Below are 18,054 nucleotides of genomic sequence, written 5' to 3' on the forward strand. Positions count from 1 at the left end.
CCTGTGTGCGGTGCATGTAAATAGCAAATATTTGACAAATACCTCGAGCTACATGTCCAATGTGGCTGCGGAATATCTGCAGCGTGTCTGAAGGGACAGCTGTACCCGCATCTAACACCTGTACACCTGCATATTCATACAATTATAAAAATTCCTTCACCACCCCTTACTCACTATATAGGGACGGACACTACTCAGCACATTTTCTCTGCATCGACATTGTTGTCTGTTGTCTGTCTTTATCCTCACCATGATTCAGATATATATATATATATATATATATATAAGAATAAGGAGTAGAGAGAGAGAGAGGCTGTTCGTGCTGCCCTCCTCCCGTCTCGCCGCCCCTTTTCTACCTGTCAACGCCACAAGTGCATTGCATGATGGGGTAAATTGCTTGGTTAGAGACCATTGTCTGATAAACAGTTTCTATTCAGATAGAAAATATCATCCAATGAGCTGCCACAGTAACCACTCTTTTAAACTTGGGGTGAGCAGACAAACATCTCTGAATACACCACATATTCAACGTTAAACACATTTTTCACCAAAATGGTTTCTGTCATTTTAGGTAGTTCTGATCACAATGAATTTGGTTTAAGAGCTCTTTTTCAATAGGTTTGCTTTTAATTAGTTATTTGATGCTATTAAAACAGGGTGAAACATCATGATTGACAGCTGAGACTGACTCGTGATTGGTCGAGCATGTGCCTTGGCTCCACCCTCCAATTGTTACTGAGCAGACTCTGGCTCCAGATGCACAAGATGGCAGCTTTTGTATCTGGGATATTTTAGCTTGGTTTCCTGATAGTGGGAAGAAGAGGAGACACGTCGTCCATCTATATATACAGCCTGTGGAATGCAATTTTATGTTGAACCTGTAGGATGATGGGCTACAACAGCAGAAGTCAACATCACGTTCCACTCAAAACTGAATCTGACGTGAAAATAACGACGTGAAAATAACGTCAGATTTACTCATTTCAAACGGAGAGACCTGCAGAACCAACAACACGCTGACGTCAGACACACGCCCATCTACTAACCAACCAATGTCGAAGTATAGGTGAACGAAACCCATGTAAAAGATAGTTGATGATGACAGGATGTACACATTTCACAAAAGGTCTTTAGTTTTACTCCTTAAATTGCAATATGAAACCAAAACTACCAAATCTAACCAACTGACCACCCAGTCCACCGGGTGTGAATCCATTGGAAAACCTTAGCGATATGATAATACAGTAGACTGGCAGTTAAGTCAACGTGGAGCTGAGTCTCCGACATCTTGTGGGATCCAAGCATCGAGTGTGTTGCAGAGCAAACGGAGGCTGAACCCAGCGTTAGTGCGGTGCTCCTCATAGTGTGTGTATATTCTTATAACAAACTATAAATAGAAGGCTCTCAAGAATGAGCTGGGCTGAATCTATTCCCTCCTCAGCTTGATGACCTTCTCCACGTAGAGCCAGGCTAACTGACTGATTCCCACTGAGCTGTTCTTAGCTTCAGGCATTTCAGAACAACAACCCGACAGCACACACCTACATGAACACTGTATATTTTAGTCTAACAGGTTCATATGTCATCATTTCAAAAAGGCTGTCTTCGGTCTTTGTTTTGTTTTATGAAGCTTGAGTCTTAAAAAAAAAGAGGCTACATTAGTATAACTGCATCTTGTCTGTCGCTCCGTACTTTGACTTTCCTTCAGCTCTGTGTAAATGACTGTCGGTGAAGCAGCTGTCACCAACAAGCTTTCCTCCTTTTTTACAGTCGATCACAGCAGCACAGAGCTTCCATCATTATCCAGTTTACTGCTCAGACACACTATGTGGTCCTGCTCATTAGTCTGCATGAGGAAACACGTGAGCACACACACCAGCTCAGGGAGAAATACTGTTTGCTTCAACCTGAACGTCCAGTATTTCAAAGAAACCACGTCAGAGAATGACACATTTATGTCATTATTAGCATAATGCATTATTTGATTTTCTAGCAAGTTGGTGTCACCACCACTGGACAGCGAGCAGGCAGTACCAAACGGAGGAGCAACGTGTCACAATATATAAAACCTTGCATTATTTCTGAATTATTACTGAATATGGTTTTATCCATTTCCAAGCTACACCATCTCCAACCTCTGAGTAAGTTCAAATGACAATATGAAACAGTATAACCACAACCTGGCTGTGAACAACAGCAAAAGGGGAAACTAGTTTAAACATGGATTCCTCCCCTCACAGTTTACTCCCCTGCTGACTGGCCAACTTCCTAACAATAACTACAACATATTTACCATGTTATATATATTACAACAGTTAGTTACACACGCTTGTAAAACTGTGGCCGTGTATAAAAATGGACATAGACTTGGGGTCTATAAAATGAAGCCAATGCAATAATACATAACATTTTTTATGGTTCCATTTAGAGTAAAATAGATGATACAACCTGCTATGTGTTGGGGTGTGGATTTCCAGCTAGCACTGTTCAGTGGGTGCAGGTCTCATGTGCAGGTGGGAGTGCAAGCTCACCCTTCGCTCCTCCAAATATGGTCACTACTCGTTTCAAAAAAACAAGATGGAGCTGGACAAAACACCGAACCCAGGACAGTATTAAAATGGCAGTTTACAAACCAGCAGGGGACATCATGGTGGGTTCCAACTTGGTAAAACTACAGTGCACACTGACATCCGTGCAAATGACTCCTATCTGCATGGAGACACTCTGCTGAAATCAAACATCTGTCTCAAAACAACTGATACTGCATTGACCTTAATGTTAAAAGTATTTTAAGAACATAAAATGCAGGAACAGGACCAAAGTGAGCACCTTACTCAGCCCATAGCTCATTTCTATTCTGAGCTGCGCATGTGGTAAAAGTGAACATTTAGATGTTTCCCATCCCACAACACAAACAAACTATTGGATGTACTATTTTGTACTATTGTACCATCATGTATATACCACAGTGAGTACATTTGTTAAAAATTTGTAAAGAATTAAACGCATCTAAGTACTTTTGGTGTCCAGTGGAGTCCTTCTACCGCCTCTGGTGAGCCCCCCCTTTTTCAACCAGCATCACAACATGGTAAAACATTCACTTATTATGTGATACACCATCATTCAATCTTCATCTTCCACACAAGCATTCATGAAACCCAGATGATGTCAGTGGCAATCTCTGGTTTCTCCTCTAGTGTCAACATAAGTTGAAATGTATTAAAAGCTGTTGGATGGATTTCCATGAATATTAAGTTCTGACATTTAAGTTCCCCACAAGATAAATTGAGATAACTTTATTTTTACTTTTACAATCAGGTCAAATTATTTGATTTGTCTTCGGTTTATGTACAAATACATAACTAACAACATTTCCATCTGCCTCACAGAGCCAGGTTGTATTTTATGACACCAAGGTTTTTGAAAGTGTCACATATACAGTCTAAAAATAATATTACAAATTTAATTGTACTGTGAGCTTCCTAATAACAAAGTAGGTTTGAGGTTTGCAAACAGTTTCACCCTTCACAAGATTTCTGCTCCTAAACACTGAAGCAGCAGTTGAACAGACACAGACATATTCTACATGACTATAACCTGATCTAGAAAAGGTTGTTTTGCCCTTTACGCGACACTGCAGGGTGTCGGTCATGTCAGGAGTTAAACTGTCAGAGGATAAGAAGAAGTTGCACATGAGCGGGATGATGATACTGCAGCAGAGAGGCTCACTGAATGAACTGTATTAAAACAAGGTCAGTGAAGACCTCTGCACCCCGGGGAATTGATCCCCACTGCAGATCAGCCCTGTAAGCCTGGGGGGATTAAATTGTCAAGACAAGTGCACCCGTCTCCCTGATGTCCAGAGACAGATGGTTTAGAGCACAAAACAGACGGATCAGGGACATTTTCAGCACCCGTTAGGTTTCATGTTAGCGTCTGAATTTCTGCTCAAAATGCTCAAAATGAGTTAACCCTCGACCAGAGTGAGGAAAAACTACAAAAAACACTCCCCAGTGTTTTATAATGTATGAATCCATTTAAGTGACAATCACATCAACAGCGCATTCTCAACAACGACTGTGTTCATAACAATGGCAACAACAACTGATTCTCCAGTTCAGGATTCTTTGTGCTGAGTCAAGCTTCACTGGACTTTGAATAAAGCAGGTGAACAGCTCTTTGTGCAGCAGCGGTGGTGCAGCTTCATGGTTCTGTGGACTGACTCAATTACTGCAGGTCACCTGTACAGTTCAAATAGAAAATTGCAACCAGTATCACCACAGGCCAAACAAACAGCCGAATCCAAACAGGCACTCGTCCTTTTAAAGACAAAAATGTCTTAAGACAAATACTGTATATTCAATTCTACAAAGAAACTTTATTTCAGACTGATTAGATTAAGGAGTTGTTCTTCTTCTTCTACTAATGCTTAAAAAATTTGACAGTCAACAACATGCATTCTGATTGGTTAGATGTGATCATGTCAGAAGCAAAACCTTGGGTAAAAAGAATTGTCTGAAAAAAAAGCCACAATATCGCTCAATGAAAAACATTCATAAACCCACAAATAAATCACATGAAAAAAACCTCTAGTGTGTAAAGGCCTTTAATTTCCTGATAATAAAGAAGTTCAAAGCAGATTTAATGTCATTGTCTTCTCTCTGTCTTCAGTAACCTTTGGATTTCCAGTGAATGTTAGTGTCCCATGGAAACAAACAGCTCACTGCAGCTCCTTGTTTGTTTTCTTTCTTCTTCTATTTTCCACCCAGATGCTAAAAAGCATCCTGCCAAGTCATCATAAGGCCCGCAGAGAATAACAGTCCTCTAAAGACTTTGTGTTTGTGTGCAAATAAAATAAAATAATGATTTTGAAGATGAAGTCTTTCTTCTCTGCTCGACAAGTTGACAGTGAAGTGCGTCATCACCTCTGGGGGCTCAATCTGACCCCGGAGGTTTTGGCTGGAAGGTGCATTTGTCTCCGCTAGAAGAAGAACTAGATTACGGCGCCATGATCTCCAGACACAGTTGTGCTATTTTGAGGTTCATGTTTGGAGAGGGGGTTTTAAAAGTCAACAGAGACACCATTCCTTGTGCTGTACACACAACAGAACCGCCATCATTCATGTCGTGTCTGTGAATCCAGCAGAGTTCAACCCCTCTGGAGATACTGATATATTGAGGGGTTTGGTGAACGTATACTCCAAATTATCTTTGGCATATTCCTTTGAAAAAAATATAATTCTGCATTTATGTCATATTACTGTTTTATTTTCTTGTATCAGGACAGCTAGTGAAAATCAATTTCACACTATGTGGTTACTGATAATAATTAATCATCCATGTTCTTATGAAAACTGACGCTTTTGTGATTGGCTCACAAGCTGCTGCACTCGTCCACTTATATGTGCATTTGAACACATTTCTATAAAATCAGTGTATTTACAGGTTTCACAGTAAAACAGAGACTCATGCGTCCTTGGCTTCTGGTCTTGTGTGATTGGTTGGTTAGAGTTGCTGCTATTTCCTGTAAGACCGAAAGCTCACGGTCCCTGCGGACGTGGAGATGGATGATTCCACTGGGTTTGACTCATTAAACTTACATTAGTCATTAGGAGACTGTCACACTAACAGTAACATGGATATGAACCAGTGTGTGTGTGTGTGTGTGTGTGTGTGTGTGTGTGTGTGTGTGTGTGTGTGTGTGTGCGCCAGGCGTGAGGAAATTCACTGTCAAACATAACAGTGTGTGCACACGACTGATACTTCCAGTGGAAAAGACTTTCACTCCATCATACACCAACTGATCACACAGCAATTGTAGGAGCTTTCAAAAAATAATTTGAGTTCATCAGCGTCTGCACATCTCTCTGTCGGCTTCATGCTGCATTCTGTGTCTGGATGATCCGATTCCTTTGACGTGTTTTTTTCTACCTGTGATAAATCTCCTGCAGTGACGAGACAGGTGATGATGGATTCAATCAAAAGTTGCTCCTCGTGGCCGAGAACAAGGCAGATAAAAAGATCTTGAAGACAGACAGCCTGGGGAGATGATTTTAATGATTTCACATGAGACACTTTTTTGTTCTGCTCTTCATTTCAGTCTCTCACATTAACGATTGGAGTTTTAAGTCAATTCAAAGTTTTCAAAGTCTTACCTTCATAAATGTGTCAGAATGATGGATAGTTCTTTACCTGACAAGTTGCTCCAGAGGTTGATGCTTTTACAGCTTCTCTGTTTTTACTAAATCTGAAATTATTTATGTATCAATGGGTTATTTGGGAAAATAGTGGTAAGTTTAAGACACATTGCGCCAACTTTGCAATAAGTTGTGTCATCATAAGATTCATTTTATGTCAAGAGCGAAATGAAGCCAGTTTCAGATCCAATGAACAGTCTTCATTTTGAGTAACGAGAAGGTGAACAGGTACGACAGTCAGGAAGGAAGAGGAGACTTGAAGCAGGGACAAAAAACTAATTTGATCAATAACTCAACGGGAAATAAAAAGCTGAGACGAACTGATGAGATGAACTGACTCTGAACAAAAGAGAATTATATTCTGTGCATTTTCCTCTGCACCTGTAATGACGTCATTGTTGTAGGATCATGACGTACAACAACGATAATGTCGGCCGGTAGACAATCCCACAATAAATTTGAAATGTTTATTTTACACTTGTTATTATTATTTTTGAATGAACATCTTTAAATGTAGAAATAAACTTGTTTGCGTCCATTTGTGCTGTGATGCTCTTGTCTCTCCGCTGTGAACGCAATGCATCATGGTCGATATTGCTCAGTCAGTGCCCATCGGTTATAAGCAATTTTTCATGATGCATTATGAGAAACAATGAGTGCACTATATAGGGTATAAAAAACAACAGGGAAAACAGAAAATGGTAGGAAATGAACTGAACTGAAACAAACGTGGGTAAGAGCAAAATAAAACCGGGAGTAATGAGCTTAAACACAATATGAAGTCCAACAAGAGATCCACAAAGACATAAATCAAAGGTCCACATCAAAACAAAGGCTCCAGACAGGGGCAGAATCATGACAACAAATTCAACTCAATGTACTCATTAGATGTGTTTTCCAGTACTAACTACATTATTAGAACATATTGCAGATATGAACTCTAGAGGATGCCTGCAATATTGGGTCTGGACTTTCTCTGGAGTTTGCCTTTCATACAAGAACCCCACAGCAGGAGATTCTCCGCTCAGACGCGTTCACGACATCACAGAAATCTCTGGAGCGTTCAGGTGAGGGGTGGTGCAGCATGACATAATGCTTTTAATTCCGCTGCAGGGATCACGTGTTCTTGTTTACAGCACATCAACACCGGTGTTGGCCCTTATCACCAAAAACTCCCTCGACGCCTTATCTGCGTGTATGGCTCATCTTTTTTATTCTCAGATATTTGTATTCTTTGTTTTTTGTCTCCTGCTGTATTCTCACTTGGGCTCTTTAGGACATTCTCCAGAGTTCAGTGCATGTCTGATGGCAGCTTGACAGATACAGAATTGTCTCACTAGCATAACTCAATACAGCCTGAACCCTCTTTTGTTCATCACTCTCGCCAGTTACGTTTTGTTTGCTGTAAGCTATCGGAGACCTCACCATAGATCCATATAAACAGCCTGAGCAGGAAGTCCTGGAAACCCACCACAGGCTCCTGAGCAAACAGCTCTGTACATCAACAGTATACACAGTGTATATATATTTATCATGTTATTAGTCAAATGATTAAAGCTTTGTGTTTGCAGAAGGATTACTAGGACAGAATAATCTTCTTGCTAAATGCTAATACTTTCTTTATATTGTCATTGTCAAAGAGTGATTGAATGATAACCCTGCTAATGGTCTGTGGCCTTCAGTAGAGACTGCTCCAGTCTCTGCAGCCTACAGGACAAAACAAAAAGATCATCTCCTCCTCGGTGGCTGTCGTTTCACTGAACAAAGTGACTCAATGTCCCCTGTCAGATTGTGAGGACAATGTTGAAAGGGTGTGATCGTAAACATGTACGCTGCAGGGTGATAACGTGATACGTGAATGAATCTGAGCTCGAAGAAAAGTGATAATGTCCAGGAAACCTTTAAGGGACAACGCTGTCCAAAAACATATCCTCCCCCTGTCTTCTTGTGCTTAGTGGAATATTTTCTCGTCCTCATATTTAAACACTGTCCTAGAAACCGTACAGCCGCTGGCAGAACTGCTGCTCTATTAACCTTGTGATTGTGAAGTAACCTCAGAAAGCAGGCGCTATTTTTAACCGCTTTTCTTCCTCTTTAATGAAACCTCACATTTTCAGCTGCAAGACTCACAGGACTAATGATATATTGTCATCAGACCATACGGTATATAAACTTTCACCTAGATTTTTTTTAATCTTTTATTTCTGCTGCATTATGAATGAAAACTATCTGTAATAAATTGTATTTTATGGAGCTCTTCCAGTCTTATCAAGCACATCCTTCAGGATTCAGTATCTTGCCCCAGGACTCTTTGGAATGCAAAGTGGAGGAGCCAGCGATTGAACCCCCGACCTTCTGGTTAGTGGACAACCCTCTTTATCTCCTGAGCCACGGCCACTCCACACAGAATGGCTGTGTACTGTATAATGATGCATATAGGTAACTGTTTTCAGGGCCTGTCAGCTCCACTCACATCTTTGAGTTTATGTATACTGATCCAAGGCCTGTGGTAATAACTCACTTCATGTTTTCTTCGAATCTTGAACAAAGATTAACTCAGTGAACAAATGGTCCGATAAGTTGAGGAAAAGTAGTCACATAAGGGTCAATAAGACGTTTCTGGAGCCTTTTCAGGAGAGCTTCAGGTTCCCTCCAGCTGACAGACAGTGGGCAGACGATCCCGAATCGTTGAAGGCTTCACAGATCCTCACACAACGGAACACCTTGGGCTACAATCGTTACAGGAGCTGCCTGATGCTGTTGAGCCTCTGTGGACTAAAATCACTCTGCATGCCATCACTCTGCTGGGTTTAGTGTCGGAGAACAGTTTGGATGTAAAACTGGGTCCTATAGAGGACGCTGTGTCTTCTTGATTTGAAGTGAATTGAATTTTTTTGTGGGCAAAAAGATACAATATTGTCTTAGAATGTATCTACATATTTTAAGGAAGCACCGCGTATTATGTCAGAGACTGTGCGATATCATGAATCGTCAGGATGTTTCAGAGTATAAGCTCCAACAATTCCTCCATCAATGGTTAGAAAACCCAACACAGACTCACAGTAGGACTCAAAGGTCACAACAGTTTCTGTCAACTTAAAATATACAGTGTCACGATTCTGCGCCATTTTCAAACTTTTGATGATGCATTTGAACTTTGAAGGATTTTTGGTTTTCTACCCTGCCAGCCTCCAGCTATAGCCATCTGACCCAATCTGCACGTGAGGGAGGTTTATTCAATGTAGCACCTTTCACAGAGCAAGTCGAACAGAGCTCCACAAGAATACAGCTGTTCAAATTAAACAAAAGAAACAGACAAAGCTTTTGCACACACAAAAAACTACACAAAGGCCATTTTAATTATATTTGTTTATAGCTTCTTATTGAAGGTATCCATTTCTGGCAATAACTCCTCCATTTGAACAGTCATGGCTGCTCCCGTCATCTAAATCAGACATTTCCTTGTGTATAAATACTTTCAACAATGACCCCTCATTTCCATTAAGTAAAAAAAACGTATTATTTTAATCAATATTGTACTGCCATTTGGTTGATGTGTTAAGTTACAATTGAACGTCCTGGGAATTGATTGATTATTGATTGAGATGCCATGAGGTGTCTGTCCATGGACCTTTAAAATGAAGTCTGAATTTAATGGGAATCCAATGTGAAGACCAGTCAGTAGCCTTGCAGGACATCAAGTTAGGAACATATAATAGGATATAACAGTTTTTCAGACTCAGAACCTAAAGAGTAAAAAGAGCAGTCTTGGGGAACTCGTCTTGTTGCTCCCAGAAGAACGAGTGAGGAGCAAAGAGACTTTATAGACAAAGGGCTCATTGAATTCAGGTGAGACAGATTAAAGGTCAGCTGCAGCCAATCACAGGAGCAGGAAACTCAAACAAAGTAAAAAAGTAGAAAGAGAGAGAGAGAGAGAGAGAGAGATATGCTAATAATGATTGAATGAAAAAGAAACCATCCCAAAACATAAGATTGGGGGGTTGACAATTTTGCCCATAGGACTTTGATTTATTTTTGTTGGTTGTTGTTTCTGGGAGGACACACACTCACACTCACACACACACACAAACACACACTCACACACACGGTTGTATAGTCTAGCAGATGAGAAGTCTCTTTAGACTCAGTCTGTCACACTGAGCAGACAACATGTGTCTTCTGCAATCCATCACTGCTGAATGATGACAATGATGTAACATGATGCAACACGGCAAAGATTTGCTGTAATCTGGTTTGTCTGTTACACTCCTGCTGAAAAGTCTGAAAATAACCACAAGTCCTGTGACTGTGCGATACCAGCGTCATGCAGCTGGAGCTCAGATCTGATTAGTGACGGGAGGAAAACATCAAGTTAAATACGTTATAATACGGAAAGTGAACACAGCAGCTCCTGTGAGATTCGAACCCCCGTTGCCGGTCGTACCAGCGGCCTGCTCCTCACACAGCTTTGTTAAAGATTAAAAGATAATATGTCAAGCTACAATATCATTCTGTGATATAACACATCCAATAACTCCTGTTCTGTATCCAATTATCTACGACCAATTACATATAATTAAACCCCCCACTGTACCTCGACCTTCTTAACAAGACTCTATCATTTATTAATGGTCATTAACACAGGTCACATGAGGGAGAAGATTTGCCTGTTGGCTTTCTTTAACTGGGTTTAATGTATTTGAATCTCCAGAATGTAACTGGAAATGAACGTTTGACTGCAGCCATTTTAAATAAATCATAATAAAATCTCTGTGCTGCCTTAGAGAAATGACCCGTATTTTCTGTTTATTATTTGTGTGTAGGCCACATCAATCTGTACCCTACTGAGACATGGAAATAAAACAGAGAGCTCACAGAGAGCCTGAGTTGAAGAGAAGTGAATTACTTTACGAACCACCAATCTCAAATCAAACTTCTGCAACAGTAACTCATAAAAAACTAAATGTCATTTTTAATTTATCTGTTTGATTTGTTAATACTGTGTGATAAGCATTAGATTTAACTCCATGCTGAGAATACATCCATGGGATACGTAAGTGTGGTGTTCTACGGATCAGTTTGCAGCTGTGAAAATGTCAGGTTGCCCTGTTTTACAAAAGAAACATAATGGGAGAACATTTTGTCGCCAGAAACAACCTGTGCTTGGCGAGTCCTTCACCGAGGACAGGGACGGGCGAGCTGCTGGATCAATCTGAGGCCGTAAGAGAAGAGGGAGGGAGGTCGAAACAGAGCAGAGAAGAGAAATAATCCAAAAGAGAGATAAACATAGTGAAGCACAACGTGAAGGAAGCGGAGGAGAAGAGGGCCTGTGAGGGCACGGGGAGAGGAGTGAGGATGTGATGTGCGAACTCAGGGGGGAAGTCTTTCCGTTTCATGCTTTCTAAATTGCCCTCCTGTCTCCTGCCAAGTCTTCAGGCACCTCATTATGAAGCCCAGATGGGAGGGTGCTTCTACTGTCTGGCAGTGCACGTTACATTATGGCGTCCTCGGTGGACAGTTAAAAGAAAACATCCTAATGAAAATCTTCACTATCTTATACAAGGAGTTCCTTAAGAGTTTTTGTACCACAGATAATATTTCGGAGAAAGGGATAGTTTATACGTGCAGTATATATCCACTTAAATATCCACTTGATAAAAGGCTAAATAACCAAAAGGTAAATAGATGTGAAATAGTCGTGTTTAGTTGACAAACAGCTGAAGTTGAAAGAAATGGACGTGGTTGAAATGGCTAAATGTAACAGATAAGTTAAAAGAGAGCTTAAATTAAGAATGAATGGGTAAAACAAATGTTCACTCAAATCTACAACTCACAGACTGCACAGTATATACAGATGGACGAGATGACTGCTTGCCAAAGTGTCTTGATCGCAACCTGGTGGTCGGCTGCAGTAAAGGTCATTAATCCCACCTCCTCCATGTTAGTGGGACATGCACCAAAATAAAATGTCAACTTAAACTTAATAAATAATTTTCTTCTCATAGATGGTTTCTGTCTCTTTAGGTTGTTGTTATCACGTTGACAAATGTTAAAATGCTTGTTTTACAGCAAGTTTGGTTTTGATTAGTTATTTGCTGCAATAAAAATAGATTTAAATCTCATGATTGACAGCTGCGACTGACTCACGATTCAAATGCATAAGATGGCAGAGTTTGTATCCAGGACATTTTGGCTTCATTTTGGATCCAGGGAGGAAGTGGAGACGAGTCGTCCATCTTTGTTTACAGTCTATGGGATAAATGGTAGTTAGCTAAAAGTAGCCCACTTAAGACAGTTTTTAAAATGAAATCAAATGAAAGTAAATGATGGAAATTGTAAGAATAGGATTCTTAGCTACTTTGTTTGTGTAACACTTTCAAATTATTTGGACTTAACTTCCTTATGGGGACAAAAAGTCACTATGACATTAATCATCCAATTTTAAGGTGAGGTCATGTTTTAAGTTAAATTGTGTGTGTGTGTGTGTGTGTGTGTGTTTGTGTGTGTGTGTGTGTGTGTGTGTGTGTGTGTGTCCTCTCAGTTACAACAACCACCAACAATAAACCATATAAACCATAGTGCCTTCGTCCGATAGTTCAGACTTGTACCTCGTTATTTGTTCTGTTCTAACAAACTAGCGTATTGCAAATGTTGTGTCACAGCTACGATGCAAATGAGGTTTTTCTGATGATTTCCTCGGGGAGAATTTCATTTCCATATATCAACAACAGATGGATGAAGGTTTTACCTGATGTCTGTTTGGAGTTTTTCAAACGGAATATTTTGTATTTTCCCGAACTTACTAAGACAAGTTGACAGAAACGGTTGTGGTCTTTTGTGTCCTACTGTGACTTTGTACTACATTTTCTAACCAAGGAACAGTGGGAGATTATACCCAGACCCTTCATGATATCCCACAGTCTCTGACTATTATGCTCAATGTGCAGTGCTCCCTAAAATATGTAGAAATACTCCATGAAAATAATGTGTATTTTTCCTAACAAAAAAAAAACTAAATGCAGTTATAGACAACTGGAAGAAGATACAGTCTCCTCTGTAGGATCCAGTTTTGCATCAAAACAAACTGCTCAAAAGCTCAACTGTTTTAGCCCAAGGTTCTCTGTGGTGTTAGGATCTCTGAAGTCTTCAATCATGTAGTATTGGGATCGACTGCCCACCGTTTGTGTGTATGTGTGTGTGTGTGTGTGTCTGTGCATGCAGTCTTTCCCCTGCCTCTGCTTGCTGTCTCATTCGCATTCTCCTGTGCCGTGGCGATCAGTGTGACAGTGTAATCCTGATCCAGGGTCCCAGTGTCAGTGCTGGCATGAATAATTCACTGTGTTCAGGGTGCTGCACTGATGTCAATGCCACGCACACACACACACACACACACACACACACACACACACACACACACACACACACACACACACACACACACACACACACACACACACATACACACAGACAAACACACACACTGGAACAGACTACTAAAGTTGTCCTTGATGTCTCTCTCCAGGTTGTCACAAATAGTTTTGGTGCTGAACCATTTCCTTCCACCGTCTCACAAGCTGCAGCAAATGGGCTCAATTCAGTGACTGCACAGCGCCATCTGTTGATCAGATACAACTGCATCAATGCAGACAAGTCCCAAATGCCATTTTAGCCATCTGGTTCATGGTTTGTGTCATGCCAAGGGTTGTGTGTGTGTGTGTGTGTGTGTGTGTGTGTGTGTGTGCTTGATGTCAGTTTGTGTATTTCGTTGATATAGAAAATATTTCCTCTTCTTACTGGCAATACCTCTTTACGATTATCCCTTCAAAGGAGTCATCTTTAAAGCTTGTAACTGAATTCACGTTTTGTTTTGACACCTTTTTGTTGTTTTAAATAATAAAAATTACTCTTGTGTTGGAAGAGTAAAGTATGTAAACAGAAATACATTTATTTAATCTCTAAATTACATGTAATTCCCTTGTACATATAATTTAGTACTTCACAGTTTAGCACTGCATGTCCACAGAGATGGGAGACGTTCAATAAATGTAGAAAAAGGCATCAAAACTGTGACTTTAAGTGCCTCGGCTCCAAAACAGTTTCCCACAATGCAGCTCTGCATTGATTCTCTCTCCCCTCCTGATAAATGCCTTCATCTTTTCAACTAAGTGCCTCCTGAGGAGAATCCGAGCCCAACACACACGTCATCATCAGGGTTGTTTTCCCAAACTTGAGAAGTTCCTCCAGAGCCACAGACGGCATTTTTAACAGGCTACGTACTTTCCATAATCAGTAAAAATGACTTACAGAACCTGTGGAGTTTCCCATCAACACATTTGTCTGTGTAAAATAAGGTCACAAATTTGACAATATGAAACTTGTGATGCTTAATCAATGACTTTTTTCTTTAGTGTTAAATTTAGTTGTGGGGTCACATGTCATAAATATATCGGGTTGCCACAGTTGCCCTTTTAGTGGTTTGACCCTTTGACCCGTAACCTTCGGGAAGGAGAGTCCGCAGTTTGACACGAGGACGACCTTTAGGCTACTAACACTAATGTGTGACAATCGATTGTTTTGGCTTCGTATCGTGTTTCCTCAGATCAATACATTTAGTTCGATTTGTGTTATATTCACATAAGAATGAAGCGAGCTAGTGAGTTTGAAGGGAGGAAAAGAAGAGTAAAAAAGTAACACAGTGTCAACGGGAAGGCTGAAGTACTTTGATCCAAAGACTTCAACAGAACAGGGCTAATCCTCAAAACGAATCAGATGCAGCACTAACCTGAGGGATCATGAGATTAGTCATGAGATGGAATTAAAGCAAAAATATGTATGAAACAGAAAATCATGTTTACATATATATTTTTGGGCTTTTTTATGCAAAGATCAACCGTTGACCAGGTTGAGGTTTTACCAACCACAACCAGAGGTGTCGCAAAGAGGTAACAGGCTGGGAGCCTGAGCCGAGAGGGGGCCTCTGACAAACACTGGCGGATGATCTAAGTCCGGAGCAGCTGTTAAATTCTCTGATTAGCAACATACAGGAGACAGCAGTGACACCACCGACGGGAAAACTTCCAATGTGGCCCCATGCCACTAACTTTCTGCCAAAAGCTTTGTGGTTTTGGAGGTTTGGTTGAAGGCTGGAATGTATAAATGTGTGTAAGATGTACCTGTGATGGTGGTGGAGGTTTGCACTTTTCCTTTATTCACATGTATGCACTTTGTTTATTATTATGATAATAAAAAGAATTATGGTGTGGGGGTGGGTGCTTCTCTAAAAAGGACACGTCTCAATATTAGGTGTAAGATGAATGCAGTGTAGAGCAGAGGACAAGGACCCCCCCACCTTGAAGATTGAAAACATCCTGGGGACGCACTCAAATACTTCTACTTAGTTATGTAAGAAACCCACATAATAGAGATGTCTTAGAAAGATATTATATCTGTATATAAAATATTTGTTTACCATGTCAACACAGACTACCCATATATCATAATAATTTTAATGGTTGAATACGGAAACTTTTCACAGACCCCCTGGCAGTGTGCCACAGCCCCCCCATTTAAGAACCACTGGTGTAGAGGGTAGAAAACAGGACGAACAGTCAAGAAGAGGGAGGGACATTTGTCTCGACACATGAATCAAAGTCAGATATGTGCAAACATGACTAAGGACTTTATTAACCAAATCATTTTCCCCGTAATATCCACAAATAAAAGTGATCTCTTTATATATATTCACATTGTATAATTTCATAGTGTGACAAAAATTCTCTTTTTTTTTTGGATTTCCAGCCATTCCTAATAATTGTCATTTGATCAGTCGCCATGCAGTCATCAGAAAGGTTGAAAAACGTTACGATTGGTCAGCATTGGCGCTCGTGTCCGGCATCGCTCTTCTTCTCCTTCTCCTCCTATTGGCTCCTCGTAGTGCTAAAAACCCCCTCGGTTACCCAATCACAGATTTCATCACACTGCCACAATAAAATAAAAATAAATTAAGAAAGCAATGTCCTCCTCCTGTTTCCCTTCTTGTTTTTTAGATATTTTCTGTTTTTATATAATAATAATAGTAATAATAATAATGACTATAATTGTCCTTGATATAAATTCAATAGTATTTTTTCTCTTTCTCAAATTTTAAATAAATCATTTTGGCAATCCTCATATGTTGTCACTTTAGAATAAAAGAATACTCAAGTAGAAAATAAAACCTGTGAGAGAAAATTCATCAGAAGAGGCGCGAGGTGTGAGAGAATGAAGAAAAGTGTGAAAGCAACAGAGAAGAGCGACAGAGGGAAGAAAGAAAAGAGTGAAAGAAAGAAAGAAAGAAAGAAAGACACACTCAAAGAAAAGCATCCACTTCAGACGCATGTCAGAAACGGCTCTATATACAACAATTTCTGTTGTGGAAAACTGTTTGTCCTGTGCCTGTCGTCTGTCTCTTGTCCGTCCTCCTCCGGTGTGTCTGCAGTTTAGTCCGCTGTGCGTCCCAGTGTTATACCAGAGTGTAAGACTTGGCATAGGGGTTGTTGCTCTGTTTCAGGTGTCCTCTGGAGTCCAGCAGTGACTCCTGGGAGGTGCTGAGCTTGGCAGCCTGTGCTTGGGCAAGGTCTCCTGAGGAGGGGACGTCCGCCCGGACCTCGCCCCGGGCCTCTCCCCTCTCCCGGACATCCCTGTGGGGGAGGGTGGAGGCAGTTCCTGGTTGCCACTGCTGCACCTCCCTGGGCGAGGGCACTTCCATGGGGGTGGGTTCCATGGGAGGTGGCCTCTTCAGGGTGCGGCTCCTCTGGGGCTCCAGGCAGGTCTGGCCCATTGCTCCTCCTGCTCCTCCTGCCCCGACTCTTGCGTCCCCTGAAGCACCAACACCACCTCCGCTTGCTCCCGCTCCTCCTCCTCCTCCACCACCACCACCTCCTCCACCTCCTGCTCCTCCTCCACTGCTGCTGCTGCCACTGCTGCTGCTCACTCCTCCACCTCGGGCTGCCAGTGGCACGCCACGGTTCAACAGGAAGTCCATGCGGAGATAAGGCGGCAAGTGGACCAGCTCTCCCCCTGAGATGGAACACACAGGCGAGAAGCAGGGGACAATTAAGGATTAGTTCAATTACAGTGTCCATGCACAGTGATGTTATCACAGGTTGTTGGACTAGCATGAAAACAGACTGATTATTATTGGCCGTTTAAAAGGGATTATTGGAGTTTTCATTGCTAAAAACAGCTGCATGCTGCTGGAAACAAGGAAACAAAACCCTGCACTCACACTCAAAAAGCTGTGCACGTGCACTCAGATATTTTGTTGCTCGGACAGATTTCCAAAGACCGGCACAATAAATACTATATAAAATTATCATTTGACTGTAATAAACAACAATTGATTTATGTAGCACTTTTTTTAACAATGTTACTAAGTGCTCTGCAAGGAAGAAACAATGAGAAGAAAACAATGGAACATGAGCAGAAAAAATAGAGCAATAAAGTAGAGGATTAGTCTGTTTAAATACGAGCCAATGTCAACTATTTGTAATAGCTTTCATAAAAAGAAAGGTTTAAACAATTGTTTAGAAGATTTAAAAGAAGCTGGTGAATAGGTGTGTTTAAGTGCAATGGGGAGTGAACTCAATAATGTAAAGGCTCTGAAAGCAAAATCTCTGTCGCCCTTTATAAGGTGAGACCTGGGAGTAACCAGGGCTCCTTACGCAAAGCTTAGGTTAATTTGGGTGCAAAGACATTTAAAGCTAGGGTTGGTAATCCTGGAAAAGCTAGATTCCCTTGGTCCCAATGAAATAATCGGTCGCGTCCTGCAAGGCCCACACACAGATATTTCTTCATTTTGATTTTTTCAGACAACTTT

General features: G+C 40.9%; 1 protein-coding gene across 2 annotated transcripts in view; it reads right to left on the reverse strand.

Annotated features, from left to right (window-relative positions):
* Nucleotides 1–15,855: 15,855 nt before the first annotated feature.
* dscamb (Down syndrome cell adhesion molecule b) overlaps nucleotides 15,856–18,054 on the reverse strand; it is a 119,905-nt gene continuing 117,706 nt past the window's right edge. For both annotated transcript variants that reach the window (XM_035155262.2, XM_035155260.2), the window contains exon 33: nucleotides 15,856–17,255. In XM_035155262.2, the coding sequence (XP_035011153.2) occupies nucleotides 16,699–17,255 (557 nt within the window). In that variant the 3' untranslated portion in view covers nucleotides 15,856–16,698. The remainder of the gene's footprint in view (nucleotides 17,256–18,054) is intronic.

Source organism: Hippoglossus stenolepis, chromosome 4, assembly GCF_022539355.2.
Source record: "Hippoglossus stenolepis isolate QCI-W04-F060 chromosome 4, HSTE1.2, whole genome shotgun sequence".
NCBI lineage: Eukaryota > Metazoa > Chordata > Actinopteri > Pleuronectiformes > Pleuronectidae > Hippoglossus > Hippoglossus stenolepis.